General features: G+C 49.3%; 1 protein-coding gene and 1 pseudogene across 1 annotated transcript; both read right to left on the reverse strand.

Moving 5' to 3' along the window:
• Positions 1-474: 474 nt before the first annotated feature.
• LOC121091547 lies at positions 475-3,729 on the reverse strand (annotated as a pseudogene).
• Positions 3,730-7,523: 3,794 nt separating this feature from the next.
• VIPAS39 (VPS33B interacting protein, apical-basolateral polarity regulator, spe-39 homolog) lies at positions 7,524-21,429 on the reverse strand. Its single transcript, XM_040600996.1, has 20 exons — positions 21,276-21,429; positions 21,072-21,164; positions 20,520-20,619; positions 19,066-19,209; positions 18,063-18,101; positions 17,660-17,724; positions 14,991-15,047; positions 13,995-14,087; positions 13,316-13,349; positions 12,764-12,866; positions 12,648-12,675; positions 12,389-12,462; positions 11,754-11,829; positions 11,325-11,459; positions 10,737-10,778; positions 10,246-10,335; positions 9,763-9,849; positions 9,166-9,255; positions 8,737-8,841; positions 7,524-8,465 (listed from the first exon to the last, which is right to left on the reverse strand). The coding sequence occupies exons 2-20, from the start codon at positions 21,162-21,164 to the stop codon at positions 8,445-8,447; spliced, it is 1,476 nt and encodes a 491-aa protein (XP_040456930.1). The 5' UTR covers positions 21,276-21,429; the 3' UTR covers positions 7,524-8,444.
• Positions 21,430-21,440: the final 11 nt, after the last annotated feature.

Here is a 21,440-nt window from a genome sequence, read left to right on the forward strand (position 1 = left end):
AAGGCCACAATCCTGGGTCCATCAGCTTCCCAACAAGAAATATCAATGGAAGGCTGTGCCCAGTCAAAACCGAGATAGTTACTATAGAAAAAAAAGTGATAGCATCAGCTCAGTGAGACAGAAAGTTTTTGCATTTAGGGGTAATGGCAGTTCGGCAGAGAACTACACAGTGAATTATGTGGAAGCTACACAGCATGGACAAATGAGGTTACTGCTGGTTTTAATTCCACTTACTGGTATTTTAAATACCAAACCAGCTGAAGATACTAGTCCGGTGCACTTTTGATATCACACAAAGTAGGTAGGGTATTGCTCTTCAGAGTCAAGCCAAAGCTGGGGGAAGGTTTTGAGCAAATGCTGTGATCTTAAAAGTCTTTTCCAACCTAAACAATTCTATGATTCTATGAAAGATTAGTAAAACCTTGTGAATTGTATTTCAAAGCTTCAGTCAAATCAGATGGTCACATTCTCAGAAGTGACTTCAAAAATAATGGCAAGGCACTGTTCACTAACAGTTCCAGGTCCAGCTGGCTCAGACAGCCAGTCACCCATCAATTTCTTAATGAGCAATGTGGCTTGCTGGTTTAATTAGTTTTTACACTTCTTCTATGTATAGACTGTTGTTGACAATATCACTTAGCAAACAGCAATATTTTTGTATTAGACAGAACAGACTCCAGCTCATTCACCCATAACTTGTTTGTTCTGTAATTGCAAAGAGGAAAACAGAGCTATTTGCGCCATTAAAAGATCAGATGTGATGCCATCCCCCACAGTAAATCTGGACAACGAGCGGTCTGCTCTGCTTTTACAGTGTCACACGGGGCTCATGGGTTCAAATCCCTCTGGAGTTACAACTTCAAGCGTGAAACCATTCTAAAATTCTAAAATTCAGTTCTTTTTCCTGCTGCTCTGACACAGAATGAATGGTATTAGCTGTTGCCCTGTGAAATGAGAAAATCTGGTATTTTGTCTTGTATTTCAGATTTCAAGACACGTGAGAGAGCGGCTGGGCATTGAGGAGCCTCTTCAACAGATCCATTGACCTCCTGTACAGAGACAAGGGTCTCTTCCTGGAGTGAAAGTTCTGATCAGGAAGGAAAGCAGATATCTTCGCTTTCTCACAGTTTATCTGAGAAGCAGGACTGGAGCCCTATACTACAGTTCCTCCTTTGCAATGAGCCCAGACCGGGGTAGAAGCAGATGCTCTCCCTGTATCACAGGGCACCCAGAGGCAGGATTACAGACTCACGCTGCACTTCCACCTTTGTAAGAAGCCCAGCAGGGACCACAGAAAATAACCTCGCAGTTTGCCCAGGGAGGTATGGTTCCGCCTTCTCCCAGTTATACAAATTAGCCATTTTATGACAGCAAACACATCCCCACACTGGCTCTTTTACGCAAGTCCTTCATTTGCTTCCAGGAACGAAGTGAAACAGAAGCTATAAATCAGACTCTACCACTGCCTGTCTTTCACTTCTGCTTCACAGTTGATTAAAAAGACCAAAAACCAATCACAGATGTATTTTGATGACCAGTGATTGATAACAATTTCCTGGCAGCTCACATGAATAGATTTCTCCCAGGCTTTTGTGCCTGCAGACCGGGCAGACTGTAAAGCCCAGATGTAGGATAAATGGCATATACAATAACTGGTATACAGGTGTGGTGCCAGCTGCTGTTGGCGATCGTAATTAGGTGAGGGGCCTAGTTACAACATGCACTATTAATCCCTGGTCTCACCGCAGAAATTATTTCCTGTGAAGCAAAACCAGGCAGTGGTTTATCATAGTAAACAGTAGTGAAACACTTGATAGACGATGGCAGGAAGTGTAACAGGACAGTGTCAGCTGAACTAGTGGATTTGGAGACAATATTCAGTTACCTCCTTTTTCCTTGAAAGAAGTAGCACGTTGTCTGTGATCGTGGTGGTGGGCTGTATTAACACCAGCAAGGAAGTATGAGTAAGTGCTGATTAAAGCCTGGCTCAACAGAAAAAGGGCTCCTGACCAAATACTAAATCATTACTATTTTGTCTGGCATCAACAGTTTCCTCAAGATTCCCCGTGGAAGTAAAAAAAAAGATGACTGGGCCCAATCCTGTTTAGTTATTTACACCAAAGCTGTAGCCACTACATAAGAACTGTAATTTGGTTTTGTAATTCAGTTTTCTATTGAAAACCAGTGAAACCAAAGCAGTTCGTAGGCCGAGATAACTATGCAATATGCAAATTCAGACCAAAATAAAGCAAGACTCAGGCAGCCAGCAGGAAGCAAGTTTGCTGAGCAGTCTAAGAGTGAAACTTGTACGAGCAAATGTGCACACAGGGTTATTGGCTGGAATATTCTAAAGAGTCCAAGAGCGAACAGTGCTAATTTTTGTACCCCTCAGTCCTGTGAGGGGGCTGGGATGAGATCTTGGCAAAGTGTTCTGCCGTGAGCTTTATTAGAGTTTACAAGGATTTAGAATCATAGTCAGCAGTGTCCTCTGGGATTTCTGAGAAAATGGTGGAAGCAGCTGTAGAGAATGGAGACTTGTCATCCAGCATCACGCCAGGCTCCACTACAGCTGAAGTAAGAGATGACTTGGTGCTGATCAGTCCACGTTGCTTTGTAGGTCAGTCTCCAAAGGATGCCTGGTATAGTAGAGCAAGATGGTACCAGACAAGCTCACTCTTTCCTAGCAGCTGGCTCTCTCAGTTGTGCAGCTGTCAGGTCAAATCAGGGGAAGCTTCTGGGAAGAGAAAACCAGTGGAAACATTTTTGGGCAATAACAGCCTGAAGCAGCTTGCTAATAATTTAAACAAATGATGTTTTTCTTCAATGTCTGTCTACAAGTCTCTTGCATCTTTGAGAAACTATCAGACTGAGAGACTCGAATCTACAGTGTTCCAGGCATTACTCTGCCATGCAGAGCAAAACTGAGCCTAATGGCTCTAGGACAGTCTTGCACAAGCAGGAGTCCTTTCCCTCAAGCAGTGTTCCCCTGACTTAACATCCTTAGTATTCCAGTCCATGAACTACTGTAAGTTCATTACCTGAGCTGTCCTCTCTAGATATTCCCACAGGATTTTTTTTTTTCAATGCCCCAGTCCTGATCAGTAGCTTCAGACAACCCTGATGAATAACCAAACAGGAACTAGGAACAAAATAACTTGGAAATGATAGTCCAGGTCTTTTACTGCTGATACATCATCTAAGGTCATCTTCCCTGGCAGGTATGTGGCCCTAAGGGCAACAACACAATTCAGCAGCTTCCAACCCACCAAGACAGCTCATGCTTCAGCTGTGGGATGAGGCAAGCTTCAGAGCAAAGAGGAAGCCCGAACAAGAAGTAATTTCAGCATTCAATCCTTTACTTACTCCTTGAGTCACAGAAGAGGCAAAATCTTTGCTGACAAAGCTCTTGCACACAAACCATGGGTAGGAAGTTTTCTGCTCTGTGCAGATGAGGTAGCATTCAGGAAAAGAGAGGTCACTGAGTAATTTCAGTGCTTTCTGGTGAGGCAGGCTCCGCCACGTGCTGCTGTTCAGGGCTGTGCAGAAAATGGCCACCAGCCATTCAGCATTGACTCTTATTTTTCCTGCAGAACAAAGACAATCAAATGTCAATTCTTCGTACAGGTGTGAAGAGACATTCTCATCTCCCCTCCTCTCTCCAGCTGGATCCACCACCTGTCTGCCCTCCCATCCCTCAGCCCTGCAACCCACAGCCTGTATCACCCAGGTTTAGCAGATGGGGGAGAAACCAGATTTAGCTGGTAAGGAAGGGGAAGCAGTTACCCTTTGCAGGACTTGCAAACCTTTTACTAGTAAGCGGCCTCGCCCGTATCATGAAGAGCAGCGTAACGCTTGGCCCTGCACTAGTCACCTCAGCGGCCAGGACTAGCCTGACCACAGGGACTGGGCACGGCCAGGGGTCAGAAGCAGGGCGGACAGGTCATACCCCTGCAACTCAGAGCCCTCGGGGGAGCTACAGCAGCAGCTAAACATAAAACACAATGCACTGGATTTGCTTTTTTGACCATGGAGGCTGCAGGCTGCCTTTTTGCACCTTGTTTCCTGCGCTACCTCACAACAGGTTATTTTGCAGCAGCAACCCGAGGCCCTGGTGGGAGCAGGGTCATCACGTTTGATCTGGAGCTCCCTTGATTCCTTTTGGTTGTGTTTTCAGGTTTGTCACCACAAAGTCTGCAACTACCTCCAGACAAACGGGAAGCTGAAACTCTAAAGTGCTTCCCTGACTCCAGCAGCAGGGGATGTGGGGAAGCAACCAGACCAAGCACGATAAGGTTTGCAATGATGTTTCACAATAAAATTCTGAGAGGCAACAGGAGCTGTGCTCCTGCATGGTGCCGGCTCGGCCAGAGCACGTGTGCCGTGCTTGCCCCATGAGGTCCCAAATGAGGGCAGCACGTCCAGGCTCTGAAATGACATGGTCTGTTTTACCTGGGGATAGGGACAGCAATAATGAGGCCATGCACAGCACAGTGTTTCTGTTTCTGGATGACACACCGAACAACCAAGCAGATGGACAGCACATGCAATGGGAGGCAGAAGAACACAGTGCCTGCCCAGGCCACCAGCTGAGTGTGGTCATAAAAACACGTGAGTCCCTGTTTCTGCAGATCTGCTGTGATAAGCAAGGAGAAAGGGACTCAAGAGCCCACAGAATCAGCACAGGTGACTGACCAGCACCTCTGGGCACCGGCAGTGCGGTTACCTGTGCTCTGCCCCATGCAGGCGGAACACAAAGCACCACCCCCAGGTTGGGACCACTGGCTGCCTGCCCAAAGTGGCATGGACAGACTTTGGCTGCTGCCCGTCACTGTCCCTACATGGCAAAAGGCAGCAGCACAGTGACACAGCGCAGGCAGCCTCTCTCCCAAGAATAAACATGCGGAGAGCTCAGGTGCCTCAGCTGCCTGACACCAGTTCACGCAGGCTAATTTTAAGCCTTTAGCTGAAACAGCCAAGCCTTGGCATCTGGCTAGTTCTCAAGATCTATAAAAAGCCATTTAATAATCCCTGCTTTCTCTCTGCCCTGAGATGATTCAAAAGAGGATTTTATTGTTTCAAGCATCTCCCTGGAGGACCATTCTCCCTGCTTGTCTTCTTTTGTATAGAAATTTACGGGACAGTTGACGGTTTGTATGCAAACAGTTGCTGTAATGCTGCAGGCTGATTGCCTCTCCTGGCTGGGCGTGCAGAGCCCAGCAAGAAGCTCATCTGCCACAACTGACCCTGCAGCCACAAAACAAGGAGAGGGACATCTCCGTTTCAGCACTATCGCTCATCTGGGGAGACGTTTTCTCTGTTGGGTGAATATTTAACAATCTGGAGTCTCAGTCAGCACTGACCAGGCACTTTCACCCAGGGAAGCTGGGAGTGTGGGCTTTTCCAGAGCCACTGCAACATCCCCTGGAGCACAAAGAAAGCAGAAGTCAGTCATGGGGGAGGAGCACCTTCACCAAAGCAGTCTTTTTTTCTTCTGGGTATAGCTGTGCCACCCTGAGAGCCAGCAGTTAGGTTAGCATGAAAAAACTAAGAGGGCAGGGGTTGAACATGTCTCTATGCCAGCTCCTGCCCACACATGTCCATGGGGAAAAGATACTCTCAACCAGAATGTGTTTGGCTTCTCCAGTGGAGGCAGATGGGTTGAATTTCAAAAGCAGCATTAAAAAAAAAAAAAAAAAAAAAGAAAGAAGCATTTTGCTACCTTCATATAAATTCTATCCATGACCTACTTCATCAGCTGGACTGTGCTGCTTAAAAGCAGAGACATACCAAAAGCACACAGGGGCTGAGACAGGTAGTAAAGAGGAAACCTATATCCCACTGGGGCTGTCCCAAAATCATCCGCATCAGCTGGCCAGTGCTTGCCACATTGTTAATAAAAAAAATCCAACCAAACCCACCATCTCTACAGTAATTTTAGATTTACTACTTACACAAACCACACCCTCCCCAGCCATAGGACACACTGCCCTGGAAATCTTCCTTTTCCTGCCCACACAAGTAGTCAAGGACAGCCTGTGAGCTGTGGCCTCGGAGGAACCCTTGAGTAACTGTTGGGGCTGCCAAATGCTGCCTTATGGACAAACACTCCCTGATGCACCACGTGTAATCAGATACACCAGCCACGGTATCCTGGTGCTCTGAAAGATGCTCACAAAGCTGGTACCCAGCTTCTAGAATTGGGGTGTGAGGAACAACCAAATCAACAACTCCATCCCACGTGGCACATCAGCATTTCATGTTACAAGTAGTCCTGCTTTGCTTGGGACGCTGGCAGTGGCAATACCCACAGGCCAGAAGGATGGCATCCCGCAAACTGCACACTGAGCTCAGGGGATCAGCAGGCACAGCCAGCTCACAGCTCCCCTGCTGCTGGACTTATACATCCCCTTAACCATCTGTAGCATTGGTCATACCACGTGAGGATCCATGCCTGGAGAATACAGGCATGAAGATCTGTTTTGTGGCTTCATCACATTACTCCAAGGATATGTTCAGCTTCTCCTGTTGCTCCCCAATGTAAAGCCCAACAGGCCTGGCCTGGAACACGTGGGAAAGCCTGGCAGCAAACCTTACCCTAGCCAACAGCACCCTGGGTTGCCTTGGGATGAATGCTGCCAGCAGGTTAGGGAAGGTGATCCTTCCTGCCTAAACCCAGCATGCTGGGTCCACTTCTGGGCTCCTCAGTACAAAAAGAAGCATGGACATACTGGGGAGAGTCCAGCAAGGGGCCACCAAGATAACCAAGGGACTGGAGCATCTCTCATATGAGGAAAGGCCGAGAGCTAGGACTGTTCAACTTGGAGAAGGCTCAGGGGGGAATCTAACTAATGTGTGCAAGTACTAATGTGAGCAGGAATGAAGAAGGGGGACCCAGACTCTTTTCAGTGGTACCCAGTGACACGAAGAGGCAGTGGGCACAAACCGAAATGCGAGAGGCCATCTGAAGTCAAGGAAACACCTTTTTGCTGTGAGGGTGGTCAAATTCAGGAACAGTTTGCCCAGAGGAGCTGGGTTGTCTCCAGCTGTGGAGATACTGAAAACCCAAATAGACACAGTCCTGGTCTGCCTGTTCCAGGTGACCCTGCTTGAGCAGGATTGGACTAGATCAAGAGGTGTCTTCTAACCTAAATGATTCTGTGAGGAAAAAAAAACCCAAACACCAACAAAAAAAAACCCTGAAAGCACACAGCGCAGTAAGGAGGTTGGAACCCTGCCCTCAGGCTGGTACATCGCTACACATAACCTTCACCTTTGTGTGACCACCCCCTGGGGCAGCAAACTCTCCTACAACATTAAAATTAATTCACTTGTGCTGATGGCATTGAAGGTGTGAAATAAGGTACCACTGCAAGCAAAGGCACACCATGGTGACACACACTGTGCTTTTCAGGACGTGAGAAAACACCCTGCATGCTCACTTTGTCAGAGGTGTGATAAATTGCTCAGGATGAGCACACAGGGTGAAAAAGTGCTCTGTGTGGGAAGGAAATAAACAGCCCAAGGAGAAAGAGACAGCTTTATTTAAGGAATTGAAGTGAGGTCTGGAAGGATGAAGCCAGCAGTTGCCTGAGGAGTTGTGTTTCTAAGAAAGTGCAATTCATCCTTCCTGGCATAACACTCTCGGAGAAAAGAGCTGCTGGGGCCAGCAGGTTTGTGCCAGCTGAGAGGGGTCTCTCTTTGCGCTCCATCCAGCCCAGCAAGGCTCTGACCTGCTCCACACTAGGTGCATGTTCTTCCCTGATAACAGGATCTTCCAAGAGCTGCAGAGTGCCAGCACAAGGATACTGGCAGAGGCTGCTGTCCTGGCTCTCTGCAGGAGTGCGTACAACACTTCTTTTCCTAGGGTGAGCCAGAACAAACTAACACAAAATAAAAAAAAATAAAATAAAAAAAAAGGAAGTTTTAAGGTGCAGCTGGTCCTTTCCTTTCCCCCAACACACTCTTCAATGCCGAGAGAACACAGTCCAGTAGGCTTTACTCCAGCCACAGCCATGACTGGTGATGCTCAAGCCAGCTTGAGTGTTAAAGGGACTGGTCAGCACTGTCTGGTGATGAGACCCACAAACGTGACTGACCTGTTCCTCTTGCAAGAATAAGCCCAGGCACCACCCAGAGCAAACGTAACCTTGCTGTGCCCAGCAACTTCCCTCCACAAACAAAAGTGAGCCAAGTTAAAGAGAATCAGATTCCAAAAAGAATCAACCCTGCTGGATCAGTACCATGGTTTCACTGGCTACATTGGAACAGTTGCCTTCACCCAGCCTGAATGCCACTGTCCCACAAGCCACGGGCACCCACTGTCACTGACAAACGTTGATCATGCAATGAGTAGTAACAAAGTTGCTCTCTTGGCACCGGACTGGGTTTTGCAGTTTCCTCTTTCACTGGCAAGGCAACGGCCAAGCAGGCTGCTTCACAGGCGCTCAGTTTTTCCATCGGATTTGCTAGAAGGAAGAACAAGACATGACTAATACCAGTGCTGGACACAGATCCCTCAGGGGCCAAGCTGTCAAGTCCCAATCCTTGACAAGGACAACCACGGCCAGAGGGTGCCGTTTCTATCAGTTTCAACCTTTGTTCCTACACTGAATGCAACTCCAAATATAAGATTAGCTTCCCAGCAAGGACAAAAAGTATGTTGGACAGCCATGCCCTGACACCTAACCTACAGCCATTTCTGATGAGATTCCGGAAGAAAAAGTAGGTGTTTCTTACTGTGTTGTTGAGAACACTGTTTATCTTCTCCTCTTCTGCAGAGCCTCGTTCCACCTTGCATTTATATGCTGTCAGCTGGATGCGGTCCTTTAAATCCCTGTATGTCTAGACAAACAGCAAAACCAGCACTCAGCTGAGTGAAGAGGACACTTCTGCAGTTAGATGGTGCGTTGCCTGCAGACGAGCAGGGCAACTCTTCAATCCCCCCTCAAGTTCCCACCACAGCACAATTCCACAGCACAAATGCTAGGAGCCACTCTCCTAGCTCACTTGGTTTCCACTGGGAACCATATCACTGCTCCCAGGCCACAGGAATAAAAAAAACCCCAACAGGCACATAACAGCAGCAGCACATGGCAGAGCACAGGAAAGCTAGGGAGAAAAAGCAGGCTCTTGTCCCATCTCTTGACACACACACCAGGGACCTACCTCAATGACAACATCATGGCACTTGTATTTGGTGGCGAGGTTCAACCGCGTCTCCACATCCTCCACCAGGCGCACATACTCCTGTAGAACCTGTGAGAAGGAAGAGTGTCTCAGCTCCCTTCTGCGGGTACTCCTGACTCGTTCCCTCACCCTAGTCACAAAACTTTTCAAGGTTGCTGCTCACACAGACTTGACCCCTTCCTTCCTAAGGCAACAAGTGACTAGGACAAGACTGCTCAGGAGCCCAGAGGCAGTAAAGCTTTGCTCACAAAGGTCAGTCTTAGGCTACCTCACTCCTATGGATCAGGTTAACAGTTGCCAGCCAGGTTAAGCATAAGAGAAGTTAATGCAGCCAACACAGGTGGCAATGCACTGAGAGACCTCCCAGACAACTCTAGGCCTGCTGTCCCTCTTGCAGCGAGACCTAGGACCCAGCCCTCACTACCATGCACAGTTCCTGTTGATGCTGCACCCACCTGGCAGAGCCAGCAGCTTGGCAAGCTGTTCTCCTGCTCCCAGCTAGGAAGCTTGGGGAACCGTTCCCACATCAAATCCCAACAAAGAGGAGGACAACATAACCGGCAGCTCCTTGCTCACCTGCACAGGAGCATTGTTCCTCTGCAAGATCTCCACCACCCGATGGAAGCCAATAGGTGCTTTCTTCTTGGTGTAGCCCAGCCAGTTCTGAAAGGAGAGCCCAACCCTATGTTAATCCTAAAGGGCAATCCCTCCAGCCACAAGAACACGCTTTCCCCCTCAGTGTCAGCAACATATGTCACCAGCCACCACGTGCACCACTGGCAGAGCCCTTCATGCAGTGGCTGTGTAGCTTGGCTACAAACCCTTTGGTTACAGAGCACAAAGGTAGTCCCCTTCTCTGACCTTGCTGCTGCAGCCAAGCCAGGCTCAGCAGAGGTCTTACGCAGGGAGAGGAGGAACGTACTGCAACACGCTGCAGCAGAGGTGTTGGGCCCTGCTGAAATAAAACCAGTCTGTCCAGCAACTCCAGAACAACCCAGCTATCAGCAGTAGATATCAGTACTTGGCACTGAGTCCCCAGCAAGGCTTTCCGCAGCTCACCTTGGTGGTAAAGAGGGCATCCACATCATCCCAGGCTCGCAGCTTGGCACGGGCAGCCAGGGCAGTCAGCACATACTGCTTATCGGGAATCTGCAAGGCAGAAAGCTATGCTCAGAGCACTAGCACAGCTGAGAAGGCCTGCATGGGTTGGACAGGAATGGCATCTGCCCCCAGCCCTGTCAAGACCCACACCAACAGCTAAGCAAGGAGGTGAGATGCTGTCTAAGGTCAGGACCAGCACTGCAGAGAGCAGGAGGTGGGGGATCTGCAAGTGCTGCTGCAGCCAGGATGCACCCAGTGAAAGCCTCCACATAGCTCGCACTTGCCTCTCTGAGCCTCCAGAATGGCTCTGCTCGAGGAGGATGCCATGCCCCCCTCCCCATCTCAGGGCTGAGCCCCTTGAACTCCTGGTACCCAGCCCCCTCGCTAAGTACAACTTGGCTGCCCACATTTTCCACTAGGGCTGCCACAACGACAGGAGACACACACACCTTAAATGTTTTCTTCAGGTTGGTCGGGCTGCTGAACGTTCCCTAGAGAGAGCAGACGGGTCAGTACAAACTCAGCAGGGCAGGCTGCAGGACAGGTTCAGACACCACTTGTAAGGTATTTGCCATTTGCCTTGCACAGGGTGTATCTCCCCACATTTTTACCGCTTTCTGCTCATGTCAGTGCCACAGGAGGAAACAGCTGGCAGAAGAGAGCAACTACCCCACCTCATTAGCTCTCTGGTTTGGTTTCTTCTACATCCTCAACTAGTGCACCTACTACAGCACTTCCAAGACCAGTATTGCACACCTCAGCCTCACGGGATTAAGGGCCATAGCGATACAAGTGATTTCTAGGAAGCAACTCCCTGACAGGCTGTCCCATGTTGAATGTCCCACCTTAGAGCACAAAAGAAAACTCCGAACTTGTGCCAGACAGACAAGGGGAGCTGAGTTCCTCCAGGTCTCTCTGAGGGATGAAACAGGACCTCATACCCCTTCTTTCCTTAACATGCTCCATCTCAACCACCCCACACATTGAGGACTACAGGGATGAGATGTAACTCTTCTCTTCTCCCAGATCCTCCTCACCTCAGCCTCCGTATAGTGGTAGAAACAGGAATAGAAGAGGGTGGTCACTAGTGGCATGTTGAGAATTGAAGCCTTGCGAGGATATTTCCGAAATATCTCAGACTGCCCAGCCATCTCCAAGTGCCGATCATTGGCCTGTGAAAGGAGGAAGACAGAGAGGGTAAACATGAGCCAGGGCAACTGCCTGACCTAGCTGCGGGGTACAGACCTGGGGAAAGTGTTGCAATAGCAATGCACAAGCACAACCTCAACACGCCATGAAGTCTCAGGTCTGGTATTCATCAGGTGTGCCTGGCACGGCAGCTTGGACAGCAGTTAAACTACACCAGCCAGGACCAGCTGGTTAGATCCAAAGTGGTACAAGTTAGGGACAGGTAGAGATCTCACAGCCTCCCGGTCACCTCCTGACCAGCAGGGAAGATTTCATACCTCAATGATGATCTGTCGCTCCAACAAGGTATAATGGTCTTGGATGTGGGAGGTATCCTCAGCTGAAAATGGCAGCCTGGCCAGACATGGAGGAAAGAGACACTGTCAGCAGCTCTTAATGCAGAAGACTTTGAAGGATGCTCTTCTCTACCAAACATGCTCCCCACAGAGATGTGGGGAACTCCTCCCATTCTCCCCAGCCTGAGTGGCTAGTAGGTACTCATGCTCCTGCCCCACTGCCCTCTTCAACTGACCCTCTAGAGTCCTAGACAGGCTCCAGAGAAGGAAAAATTATGTGGCACCTCTTACAGAACAATCTAAAGCTGATGCTACCAATTCCCTCAAGTGCTCAGGCACCCAAGCTTTCATCCTTCACAACCTGAAGGGTCAATGATCAGAAGGTCCCTAAAACATCTTTGCCCCCAAGAAAGCCGCAAAAGCTGCTGAACTAGTCATCACCACAAATCCTTCCAAAGTCTACATTGTGTCCACAACAACCTACTCCCACTGAGGCAAAACCAGCATCAGCTTTCAAACTACAGAAGCTGTGTCACTGGGACAGACGTCTGATTTTCTTTACTACCACCTTCTGCGAAGCACCCGCATCCCTCCCACCCTCTCGCGTTTTTTCTTACCCAATGCAGCCTTTCAGAAATTCCCTCCTTTTTTCTACATCCTGGATGTTCAGATGCTCCCGGTACTGGGACAGCTGGAGGGGGAGGGAAAAGAAGCACAGTCTGTTCTCATGGATTTGGGAGATATAGGACTTCAGAGGGCGAAACGGGGATGCCAAGCTCTTGCCTGACTACCAGACACCCTGCAACCAGCCTCCCCCGGCCCACCACACTCCCTCTTAACTGAGGAAAGGGAGCTTCTGCTCCTGGAAATACTCACAGCAACTTCCTCAGTCCTGTCTAGGAACCTGCAAAACAGAATGAGGAAGCATTAACTTGGAGACAGGTTCCTAGCAGTGCGCTCAGCCCTGCCACAAGACTGGGCAAGAGCCTCACCTGAGCAGATCCAGAAGCAACTTCTGCTCACCCGTCTCTTTGAGGAAATGGATCAGATGACACAAGGCCACCTGCCGCACCTCCAGCTCCCGAAACAAGATCTCTACAGGAGAGAGAGATACATACAGGTGAGTAAAGCAAGCTGGCACTACCAAGCCAGAGAGGGCTAAGCACAGTGCATGGAGTTACAAGCCATTGGCAGGACTCAATAACCTTATCCCATCTCAAAGCACAGCCTTGGAGGCTAGAGCACAGGAGAAGAGCCCGTTCACCAGGCTGCCAGCTGAATTCACAGCAGTGTATTACCCCTACAGATTCATTTTCATTCACCCCATCACCACTACCATGTATCACTGCTTAAAGCACCTCTCGGGACCTTCGCGGGCATCATCATCCCCCCTCCCATATTACACTTGCTGCAAAAATATTTCATGCTCAGCTAAGTAGCAATATCCCACATGCTCTCTTTGTGACTTTCACCCTGCCAACGAACTAGCTGCTCTGCCCTTAACTAAAACACAGTATAGAAACCCTGGCTGCAGTCACACTTACCTCTCCTTAGCGTCCGTTTCAGGAATATCAGGACCTGTGAGCACAGAGAGGCAGTCTCAGCTGAGCAGATCAGTCTTCACCAGAATTAAGAGACAGCAAAATGGTCAAGGCCTGGGGAAGCTTTTGCAAAGGGCCTCTAGAGACACAGCTCTTACAGCACTGAACTGAATTCTACTGCCCACTAGACACTTGCCACAGCTGTCTGGAAGCCTGCCCAAGCTTCTACACCGGAGCTTAGATTAGCGAGACCAAGATTTAGAAAGAAAAACCTTTCCATGAGAGTTCTGAGAGGTTAAAAAGACCTGGATGAGGGAAGCTTTGACACAGTCCCATTTGCTGCCTGATGTTTTGGAAGCCAGATAAGCTGGAGAGGCCCCTCAAATCTTCTGTGCTGCAATGAGCAAATTAAATGTCAGCCTTCAAGAAGCTGCTGCAAAGATCCATAAGGCTGAAGCATCAGATTCCTTGTTATTAACCTGACATGAATTCTCCAGGGTGGCAGGAAAGCCAGCAGGAATATGGAACTTCCCAGTCTTAAGCTTTGATACTTTCCATTAACTTTTTGGTTTGAAGTAAAGAACAACCCCCTATCTTGCAAGATTAGGTGGCCAACTGACTACGTTCACATAAGCACGCTCTGTGGGGTCACCCAGAAAGTCCCAGCCCTATATGGACTCACAGCTGTAATGACATTCCCATCGTGCCCTGCCACAGCTTCATCCAAGAGCACCAGCTTGTCCTGCAGGGAGCGAAATCTCTCTAGAGAGCAGATCTGGAGATAGAAAACGTGTAAGTAGGCATAAGGGACATCAGACAATCTGCAGGCTGAAACAGCCCCCAAGGTACTACTTATTCTTCCCCCATGAGTCTTTCAGCAATATGAATAACTGCCCTCCCAACCAGTGGAGAACTTCTATGCTACATGCTGCACGATCCCTGGGAATCTGTCCACAGGGGTTGCAGAGTTAGCCCGAATTACTGCCCAGGCTAGGACAGAAGACACCGTACATTCAGCACAAACACCCTTGTAACGAGGCAAAACTTCCCTGTGCACCACAAACCACCAAAGGAGGAAGGAACTCTACAGGGCCCTTTCAACAGAGGAGACCAGAAAAATAGAGTTGTAAGACTTCCTCCCTTCTTCTTACCCCGTAACTGTGGCCTCTTTCAGCCTTTAGTTCGCCTCAGCCTTTGAGAAGACACATGCAGAGTAAAACCACAAGCTCCCTATATGCTTACTGCAAAGTGAGGCAGCCAAGACGAAGATTTCAGAGTAACCAAGATTGTTTCTTTCTCCCTCCATTTGCCACCAAGAAGGGAAGTAGAGCCCCACACCCTTGGATTTTTTTCCATAAACCCAGCCCCAAGAAGCACAAAGGGTACAGAGGAACACAGCGGTACAGATACCTCCCGTCAGAGCCTAGCTGAGGTGATGACTCAAGTAAACAATGCAACAAAAGCCTGAAGGTCTCCTGCAGCTCCTGAGCTAGTGTGATGCCAGCACTGCCACCCGGCACAGCAGCACACAGGCAGGGCACTGTCCCTGCGGGGAGCTGCAGGCAACACGGATCCCCTCCCTACTCCCAGAACAGCCAGGAGCATAGGGAAGTGTAAAGCAGTTTAGGAGCACTCACGCTCCGACTCTTGCAAGCAGGTGCAAGTGGAAAGGCCTTACCTTGCCCCTCTGCATTCGCCTGACCGTATCCTTAGGGCTCCAATCACTGCTGTAATCCTGCCACAAGAAAAATAAAGAGCTCTTGAGCCCCAAGAGGCCAGATCACACCAGCAGTCCCCAAGCTGCTTTCCACCCACTTGTGCTGGATCAGAGTGACGGCCCATGTGTAGCTTCTCAGACTTATCATTCAGCTGCTCTAGGGGAGCTGTTGGCAGGACGTGTCCCTACAGCGTTCAGGTGCAGATGCTGAGCCCTCAGACTGTGCGTGCTGGTGGGAAAGGAAGATAGAGGCTCAGATGCAAACACAGAGTCTTTCTATTGCCCCAATAAGGTCCATCATCGTATCCTTTATAAGCAGTACATTTCACAGGTTGTCCTCCTCATAAATTAAAGCTCCAATGTTGCTTTCAGAAGGACAAACAAAATACACGCAAAACCAACAATCCCAAAACTGAGGGGAAGGAGTCAGTTTCTTGTTACAATTCAGACAGACTTCTGCTGGTGAGCCTTCCACAGCAGCACGGACTATGCAGGAACAACAAATTCAGGCAACCGCCCTGGAGAGTCATACAGGACTAGCACAGTGTGACAAGAGCACTGAAGCCTGGGGCAAGGCCATCTTAAGGTAATACGCTGCCACTGCTGCAATGACCAAAGCTCTTCCCCAGCAGCCACTAGGATCTGGAAGCACTGGATAAAAAGTGGCAGCAGCCTGAACCGCTCCTGAACTTAGAACCCAAGAGGGCAGCCAAATTTCTGTAAGGCACTTCAGCCAGCAGTTGTAATTCAGCCTTCTGCCTGAGAAGAGCCAGAAAAAGAGAGTAACCAGAACCAGCTCTGAGGACACTGAATTTTAAGTTCACTGAAGATTTATTAAAAACCCAAATCTAATGAAAAGAAGGATTAACCCAGTCCTATTAGGGGATCACTGCACACAAGCCTCTCAAGTCAACATATAGCTGAGTGTCAGAGCATCCTGAGCACCAGGGTTCCCTCCAGTTCCTCTGCCCAGAAGCATCTCCTCAGCCTGTCACTGTCAGGGCACTAGTTCAAAGCTGACACTAATCTTCCCTTCTTTGTTCCACCCCACTTACAATACTCCTACCTGCTTTTAAGGAGCTGTACAGCCTCTCCCTTTCCTGCTTCACTGCCTCTGCAGGCACAGAATGGAACACAAGAGGGCACATTTATTTCTCCTGCTGTGCTTTCAGGAAGTGATGTCTGTTAGATTATGTGATTAATAGCTAATCGACATAAACACATCAACCTGGTGAGGATCAGATGGCCAAGGACAGATGAAGAAAACCCAGCAACCTAATCAGGGCAATCTGAGCACACTGACTCGGCCACTCCTCCCCACCAGCAAATGAGACAGATTAGGTCACTATCCGTTGCATAAAACCCTCCTGAGATCAGTAAACCAAAGACACTTTCCCCAAACAACATGCAACCCTAAAGAGGCACAGGACTTAGTATGGGATGCAAGGGCATCCTGGGATGTTTTAAAAAGGTTGTGTAAACGTGTGAGGCTTGTTATGGCAGTTTAAAGGAAAAGACAAAAAGCAGAGAAAGGGATGGATCGAAATGAATTGGGCAGGAACAAGCATGGGAAAACAGGCAAAACGGGCCACAGAGCGCCAGCCAAGTGGAAACAAGTGACTAGTTAGTGTGCCTGTCTGACTGAGCCCAGCAATAGATCACTGCAGTCTGTGTTACATTCTCACTAAATTCTGTATTTAACTACCTTCTGTGTGGGTGGGCTCTCTGTTCCCAGTTCATGTGAAAGCGAGTAAACTTCAAGCTCAACCAGCCAGTGAGTAGAACAAACAATCTACCATGAAGCAGAATGGGACCATGAACCCTAGGGACTCAAGGGTCCAGGTGCCAGCAACTAGAGGAGACTGAGGTCTGGAATTCAGCTACAAAACAAACTGCTTGTCTAAGACCAGCTGCTGGAGAGATCCATAGAGCATGCATATGTTCCACTAGTGGAACTCAATCCTGGTCAACCAGAAAGGAGGCTGGGGATCAGGCTTGAGTGCGGTGCATTTACATGTCTGTTGGTAAAGGCATTGGTTTCTGTCTGTGTTAATCCATGTGGGCAGCTGTGTGAATACGTGCTCGGTCCTGTTACTGGCTGGACCAGGGGGCATGTAACTACAACATCACACCTAGCAGGAGGAATCTACCCACTCCCAAAATCCACTAGTTTCTGCAACACCTAACACTGCCTATGTGGGAGAACATTCCTGCCAACTGGAACTCTACCTCTGTGCAGCTCCCTCTGTGCTGTCCCAGCGATTCATGAACAAGAAATTTAGAAGCCTTTAGATTTAAAAAATTTGAAAGCACACATGATGCCAGTTCACCTGACCCAGCATGAAAGCAGTTTACAGGCAAAGCACTATATAGAAATCCTTTTCACAAAAGACTGCTGGGCCATTTGTTAGCAGGAGTAACGAAGACCCCCAGCAAGGCTCCCTATTTTTGAGCAAAAGCAGAGAACACCTGAATTACTGTGAGGCTGCATTTTGCAGCTCTCTATCCTATTCCCTGCATTGCCCTCTGCTGTCTGAAATAGTGATTAATCACCTTCCGTGAAACCAACACAGTCGAAGTTCTCCTGGCAGTACTCTGATCTCAACACACTACAAACACAAGCTGCTCACCTTGTACTCAGCTTTCGGTCTGCGCAGCTCTGGGGCATAGTTCTTAACTCCTGTGTCAGAGAGGGCTGAGAGGGAAAGGCAAAGCTGAATAGCACATCAAAATCCCAATTCACACCCACTTCCAAAACAGCCCTTTGCTTGGTTTTCATCATAGAAGACCCAAACTCAAGCACCAAACAGCAATACAAAGCTGCTCTAAACCCAACAGTTGCCAGCTGTCCATAAGCAGATCACCACAAACCATCTGGCCAACTCTTTTCATTTCTTTGCTGAATGACTTTCAGGCAACCCATGATTCAGTTTCTGCTACCTAAGGAAGATGACACTTCTCCTTTTTTTGGACATGCTTTGGTTTACATAAATCTGCACCCCTCCCAAAATGAGGCAGGGATTCAAAACTTACCATCTGAAAGGGACTGGAAACTTGGAAGTCTGTTTCGTCCTGAAATCAAAACAACCACTTGTGAGAGACTGTCTCTTCCCCAGCAAGATCTCTTGCAGGGGGAACACAAGCCTAAACGGCAAGCCAGTGTGCTATAGCCATGCCACTGTAGAACAAGCCACTCTGTACAGTGATTCACACTACGCCAGCACAGCCGCGGCTCACCAGCTTGCAGTCGAAGGCTTTGAAGTTGTCTGTGGCATCACGAACCATATCACACCCTGGCCCCATCTGCCCTCTTGTTGCTGAGGCCAGGAGAGGTTAGAGAGCCTAAATTCACTCATCTACCTGCAGTGCAGAGGCTCAAGCACACACACTGCTCAGTCCATGGCAGCACGGACAGCTTCTCTCACCAGAGCTGCGATGTGGATGCCTTTTGTTATCACTGTATTACCAAAGCTGAGAGTAAAAAACCACCCCAGAGAAAGAGACAAAGTAAAAGCTGCTTTGTTGTCCGGCTGTGAGACAACAGAGCTGAACTCTTGCAAGCTGTGTAAGCCCCCCCATGGCCTGCTGTGCAGATCCCCCCATAACCAGCTATGCTACCAAGCTGAACCAACTACAACATCAACAGCAGCCAGCTGAGCTCCAAATAAAGGACAATCAACCTGTCTTCTCTATGGTACTGAAGATCAAATGAGGGCCACATGGGTCAAGCCAGTTCCTTTGCAGGCTGCTCTTTTCCACCATGCAAACGGATTGCTGTACAGTGCTGTGCTCTACCTTGCTGTTCTGTGGAACCTGGCTTTTAAGAAGCCATAGTCTCCAAAGCTCCCTCCCATACTGTCTGCACAAGGCAGTCTTCAATTTCTGACCAGTAAGAGATACACTCGCACACTGAAGAGAGATCAGAGCTTCCCTGCTTTGCAATACACTTAAGAGAAAACGGTTTACACAACACAATTGCCCCTTAAGGCTCTTGAGGGAAAAGCCATTTGTCCATACTGTATAAGAAGAACCTCACCTTTGAATAGGCTGCTTAGGGAGTAGGAGGAAACTTGCTTGGGAAAAGCAGCATAGGAGGAAGAGCCCTTCTGTAGGCTGGAGTCTCGGCTTTCCAGCGAGCTAGTGCTGCTGGAGGCTGTCTCTTTGATTGACCAGGAGATACCTATGTGGAGACAAAGGTCATTTATAACAGAGAAAGAGAAAACCAGTCTGTAAAGAATGATCTTATGTTAACAGCAGCAATGTTACCAAGCGTGTCCTGGTCAGTTCTGCAGTAGCACATGCTGATAACTTGGATGCTCAGCACTAAGAAGATGCAGTGTACAGAATCCCAGGTCTCATGTAACACAGCTCATTAAACAGTTGCACATTGCCCTCCACAAATGGTTGATTTCAGCAATGTCGTACAGCTGATTATGGCTTATACAAAAAAATGCACAGACCACTCAACACTTATGTGCTGTTGCATAGGATAAAGCGTAACCCTTGCTCTAAAGGTACAGAACAAGACAGAGAATCCCTGGTTTACCTCAAATTACAGCAGCATAAAGAGCATACCTTCATGAACACTGGAAAACTGAGATAGCTTTCCTCCTCACACAGACAAAACAGCTATCAATATGCATATGCTGCTAGCAACAATGAATATGTCTCCCTCCTGCTTGTTTGAGACACAGTTTTCCCTTCTTTTCACGCTGCTGCACAACACACACATGGTAGGACAGGGTGATAGAGCAAAAAAGCCGATAGGTAGAGACCTTGGGTAGGAAAAGAAATGGTATGAACCAGAGGGAGGAGCTACAGCATAAGACAAAAAGAACAGAGTCTTTGAAGGTCTTCTAGGTAATCCAAATGTCATTTTTCACTGCTTGATATGGGCTAGCAAGTGCCACATATTCTGTGCGTCACGAACTCCAAAGTGCAGGAGACAGCATCATGTCTGGGTCACAAGTTCACTCCCATCATCACTAGAAACGTATTTGCTTAATGCTTACAATTCCCTTTCAAACTTCAAGCTTAAGGGCCAACCTGTAAACACACAGTTAGCCTTGCAATAACTTGTTAAAGTGCTGTGAGGAGAAAGCAGAGAACTTTAAATGGTGCCTTTTCAGGCAGCAGCGTAAGGAAACAATCACCTAGAATCCTGCAGGCCAGTTGAGCATGACGAATATCAAGCCATAACCTCCAAAATATCTGCTCTAAGCTGGGCTACATATTGAGAAACACAGTGAGTTCCCTCCACTTGTCTGCATGCCATTGCTTTATGTAGTTTGGGCTTCTGCTCGCTCTCTTTTCAATGGAACCACACAGGTAAAGCAAGTGGCTCACAATGTGACCTGAGGAGACTGGAATTAAAGATGAAGGATTAGACAGTAAGCAGTACTCCTGACCTCAACTAAACAACGTGACCTAAGCTGTAATTTTAAACTCCCTCTGTCTCCAGGATAACTTTTTCGGTACTCCTGCACTTACTTCCCACAGGTTCTCCGCTCCAGCTGACCCTCTCAAGGTCGTCATCATCATCATCGACGATATCCCGAAGGCTATTCACTGCCCGTTTGGATTCCTTTAGCTACGGACAAAAGAAAGGGCTTGTATAAAGACCATCAGTGTCGCAGAGTGTGTTCTGTTTCTTACTACCTTGAAACGATCCCCCTCAGAGCTGTGAATACAGCTTCTTCAGCTTCCACCGCCTCTTTCGGAGAAGGTACTTTATGCCAGTGGGTGTTCAGCAGACACAGGAGCCATTCCTCACCCCGGGAACCCGAATGCCACCGGCACTGACAGCTCAACCGGCAGGAGATGCAGTTTGGTGCCCGGGCAAGGACCCACGCTCCTAACGAGATTTCGGTTTGGCTACCGTGGGGGCCGAGCCAGGAGCCCTCAGCGGCCACCTCAGAGGGCAGGAGGCAACATCCCACCCACCCAGGAGGCGCAGCCCCTCAGCAAAGCGCGGGGCCGAGGCGCTGGCTGGGGATGGGGCGCGGGTGGGGCTGCCCACGGGGTTGGGGGGTCAGACCCTACCTGTGACAGCTCGTCATCCTCATCGTCGAAGGTGAAGGCCCGGAACTTGGAGCTGTGCCAGTACTCCTCCTCGTCCGCCCTGGCCCTGCTCATCTGCAACGGAACGCAGCGGCTGCCTGGGGTGGGGGGCGGGGGATCGCCACCCCCCGGTCCCGCCGCCCCCCGGCCCCGCCCCCGGCCCCGCCGCCCCCCGGCCCCGCTCACCTCCCCGCGCCTCCCCTCCCGCGCCGGGCACCGCCAGCGCAGGGCCGGGTCGGGCCGGGCAGTCCCCCCGCCGGGCCGGGCCGGCGTCCCCCCGCTGGCGCACTACGAGTGCCGGCGTGCCCCGCGCCGTCGGCTCCGGGGCGGGGTGGCGGGGCCGGCTCCGGG

The sequence above is a fragment of the Falco naumanni genome, chromosome 7 (assembly GCF_017639655.2).
Source record: "Falco naumanni isolate bFalNau1 chromosome 7, bFalNau1.pat, whole genome shotgun sequence".
Taxonomy (NCBI): domain Eukaryota; kingdom Metazoa; phylum Chordata; class Aves; order Falconiformes; family Falconidae; genus Falco; species Falco naumanni.